The 4,179-nt window shown below is 40.5% G+C and overlaps 2 protein-coding genes across 32 annotated transcripts in view; both read left to right on the top strand.

Annotated features, from left to right (window-relative positions):
• Positions 1-4,179, top strand: part of LOC103390856 (protocadherin gamma-C5-like) — a 130,303-nt gene that overhangs the window by 86,870 nt on the left and 39,254 nt on the right. The window contains exon 1 of one of the 31 annotated variants that reach the window (XM_025063443.1): positions 1-1,329. This exon is cut by the window's left edge and continues 1,598 nt beyond it. The exons of 28 other annotated variants lie outside the window; for them this stretch is intronic. In XM_025063443.1, the coding sequence (XP_024919211.1) occupies positions 1-1,329 (1,329 nt within the window). Of the gene's footprint in view, positions 1,330-1,362; positions 4,178-4,179 lie in introns of those variants that run through there. 2 more of the 31 variants (XM_025063432.1, XM_025063434.1) reach the window with 2 other exon arrangements.
• LOC107989571 (protocadherin beta-16-like) overlaps positions 1-4,179 on the top strand; it is a 65,334-nt gene that overhangs the window by 52,886 nt on the left and 8,269 nt on the right. The window lies entirely within an intron of this gene.

The following is a 4,179-nucleotide window of genomic DNA, read 5'->3' as shown; positions in this document are numbered from 1 at the left end:
AACACTGTAGTCACAATGATTAATATACAAGATCCAGACTCCGGTGAAAATGGGAGAGTTCAGTGTTTAATAAGTGATAAAATCCCATTCATGCTAAAATCGACTTCAAATAATTTCTATAGTTTAGTGACAGACAGTGAGTTAGACAGAGAGAGAGCCTCTGAGTACAATATAACAGTGAGCTGCTCTGATGAGGGAGTGCCCTCTCTCTCCAGCAGCGTCACTCTCACCTTACAGATTTCTGATGTTAATGACAACGCACCTGTCTTTGAGAGGAGCTCATATGAGGCCTACATAGTAGAAAACAACACACCAGGTCTGTCTGTATTCACAGTTAAAGCCAGAGACGCAGACTGGAACCAGAATGCTCGTGTGTCTTACATCCTGGAGGACTCCTCTGTTAACGGAGTACCAGTCTCCTCCTATGTGTCTGTCAGTGCTGATAGTGGAGTCATACATGCAGTGCGTTCTTTTGACTATGAACAAATCAAAGATTTTCAGTTTCGTGTCAAAGCTCAGGATGGAGGCTCTCCTCCACTCAGTAGTAATGTGACCGTGAAGATACTGATCCAGGACCAGAACGATAACCCTCCTCAGGTTCTGTACCCAGTCCAGACTGGTGGCTCTGTGGTGGGTGAAATGGTGCCTCGTTCAGCAGATGTGGGCTATCTGGTCTCTAAAGTGGTGGCTGTTGATGTGGACTCTGGACAGAATGCCTGGCTCTCCTATAAACTCCAGAAAGTCCCAGACAGGGCTCTGTTTGAAGTTGGCTTACAGAATGGAGAAATCAGAACTATCCGCCAAGTGACTGATAAAGATCCTGTCAATCAAAAACTGACTGTTATAGTGGAGGACAACGGACAGCCCTCTCGTTCAGCTACAGTCATTGTTAACGTGGCGGTGGCTGACAGTTTCTCTGAAGTACTGTCTGAGTTCACTGACTTTAAACACGACAAGGAGTACAATGACAACCTGACTTTTTACTTAGTGTTGGCTCTGGCTGTAGTTTCCTTCCTCTTCATCACGTGTTTAGTTGTTATTATCTCAGTGAAGATCTACAGATGGAGACAGTCTCGAATCCTGTATCACTCTGGTCTGCCTGTGATTCCATATTATCCACCACGTTACTCTGATACAATGGGGACAGGGACTCTACCCCACGTTTACAACTACGAGGTGTGCAGAACAACTGACTCAAGAAGGAGTGACTGTAAATTTGGCAGAACTGGTAGTGAGAACATATTGATAATGGACCCCAGTTTAACTGGAACGCTGCAGCGGATCCAAAGTGAAAAGAGCATCCTGGATGAGCCAGACTCTCCTCTAGAGGTTAGATCTTCATGTTTATAAAATATTTGGTTTTGTTTCTATTTATGTGAATATCTGATTATTTATTTTTTTGGTAACCATAATTTGATTTTGATCTAGAATGTATATACAGTGTTTCTTTAAATGCTATACTTTCTGTTTACACTGCGATTTTATTGTTTGAGACATTTTATTTAGTTTGAAATAAGACATAGTATCTTGATGGACCAGACTCTTCTCTGTAGAATGACCATTAGATGATACGTTTGGCAGTATGATGTGTTACATTGTTCAGTACTCTTTTTATACCGCACGTAAAGATTTATAACAAAATATCGATCAGCACCATGGACAGCGACTGTGCGTTTGGATACGGTCCATTCGTTTCAACCACCGGGATGAGCTTTATGTCCATCGTATTTATATGTTATATATACATAAATATATTTAAAATATATTGTAATTACTGTATCGTTGCCCCATCTTTTTAATAGGCATTGTATGTTTAATGCCCACACAGAGAATCTGCTGTTATTCTATCCTAACGGACTCCTAGAGGTTAGGATTCCGTAGTTACTTGATGTTACAGTAAACATACATTCATATTTTCTTTTGTTTTTTTAAACATTTTTGTATATTTTGCCTTTGCTGTCTAATTAATTTAAGAAGATATTTGTTTTTGTTTCGTCGTTATCTTGAACCCGCCGTAATCCACAATACAGTGATAATATTAGATGCATTGGTTTTTAACGGTTGATGATTTCAGGACCCTGGACAGAGTCTATATCCACAGTATGTACCTTTTTATTAATAGTTCAACTGATTAACTCAATCATTGGTTGATTACTTATTCTAATTGGGTACCATCAACGCATAACTTTTATTGGATAGTTTTTAGCCTGTACTTGTCCTTGGGAAAAAAGACTTTTACCCGGTAGAGAAATTGTAACATGTTTGTATTACATGTTCATTTATTTTGCACACTTCAGTGCAATTCTAATAGATGAACTCTAAGCGCCGCTGTTGGCTAGTTTGTGCTGGAATCGCCGCAGACTCTTTGTACCTCCCATACTGCCTTTATTTTAGAGACAAAAAAAGACTGTGGCAAAACACGCACTGTGTGGTTTCATCCGCGGACATAGGACGCTGCGATCTTTTTTGGAATTATTCTTTAAGGTTAGCGTTCAAAACCAGGAGGTTTTATGTGCTAAATGACTTGGTGGACTAATTTGGAATAACGTCAGAGAGAACAATGAGACAACGTGCACTTCTGCTTTTGTCGATCCTCTCCCTAAGCTCGACGAACGGACAGGTCAGCTATTCCATTCCCGAGGAATTGCCCAGAGGTTCGCTGGTTGGAAACATGGCTAAAGATTTCGGTTTAGATGTCAAGAGACTTAAAACAGGCAAAGCTCGCATATTTACTCGAGACAGTGATGAATACATCGAGCTGAATAACGACAGAGGAGTCCTCCTCATCAAGAACAGAATAGACAGGGAAGGGCTTTGCGGACAAACGACGCCTTGCTCGCTGCATTTTCAGATTATTTTAGAGAATCCCATGGAATTTTACACCGTCACCGTTGAAATCGTGGATGTTAATGATAACCCGCCATCGTTTGAAAAAAATGATGTTAAAATTAAAATAAGTGAGTCCGCTAAAAGTGGAGCTAAATTCCTCTTAGATCGGGCCATAGATCCTGACGTGGGTTCAAACGGTCTGCAGACATACAGACTTGAACCTAAAGATAATTTCATTATTAAACTGCAGGATCAAGCAGATGGAACGAAACATGTTGAAATGGTTTTAGATAAACCACTCGATAGAGAAAAGCATGAGCAAATGTCTTTGATTCTGACAGCGGTGGATGGAGGAGAGCCACAGATGACAGGAACAATGCAGATTTTAATCACGGTTTTAGACGCTAATGACAATGCTCCTGTTTTTACACGACCAGTTTATAAAGAGGCAATAAAAGAAAATTCACCAGTGGGAACAATTGTACTTACAGTAACTGCAACAGATGAGGACTATGGAAATTATGGTAAAATAACATATGCAATTTCAAGTACATCAGACCAGGCCCGTGGTCTGTTTAAAATAGATGAAGAAAGTGGAGAAATTCGACTTAACGGAAATGTTGATTATGAAAAAACTCGATCATTTCAAATAAACGCAAGAGCAAGCGACGGCGGGGAATTATATGACACTTGTAAAGTTTTAATTGACATAATTGATACCAATGACAACAAACCTGTTATTCAGATAATGTCTATATCGAACGTGATATCAGAAGATGCCACAACCGGCACTGTTGTAACTATGATAAATACTCACGACAAAGACTCGGGAGAAAATGGGAAAGTGCAGTGTACCATTAGTAACAATGTACCTTTTGTTATTAGGTCTGAAGTCAATGATTTTTATAGCCTAATGACAGAGAGTGCATTAGACAGAGAAAACACCAACGAATATAATATAACAGTGAGCTGCTCTGATGAGGGAGTGCCCTCTCTCTCCAGCAGCGTCACTCTCACCTTACAGATTTCTGATGTTAATGACAACGCGCCTGTCTTTGAGAGGACCTCATATGAGGCCTACATAGTAGAAAACAACACACCAGGTCTGTCTGTATTCACAGTTAAAGCCAGAGACGCAGACTGGAACCAGAATGCTCGTGTGTCTTACATCCTGGAGGACTCCTCTGTTAACGGAGTACCAGTCTCCTCCTATGTGTCTGTCAGTGCTGATAGTGGAGTCATACATGCAGTGCGTTCTTTTGACTATGAACAAATCAAAGATTTTCAGTTTCGTGTCAAAGCTCAGGATGGAGGCTCTCCTCCACTCAGTAGTAATGTGACCGTGAAGAT

Source organism: Cynoglossus semilaevis, chromosome 15 (assembly GCF_000523025.1).
Source record: "Cynoglossus semilaevis isolate Cse_v1.0 chromosome 15, Cse_v1.0, whole genome shotgun sequence".
Classification (NCBI taxonomy): Eukaryota; Metazoa; Chordata; class Actinopteri; order Pleuronectiformes; family Cynoglossidae; genus Cynoglossus; species Cynoglossus semilaevis.
The sequence above is the reverse complement of the archived record's forward strand: the minus strand, read 5'-3'. Positions and strand labels throughout refer to the sequence as shown.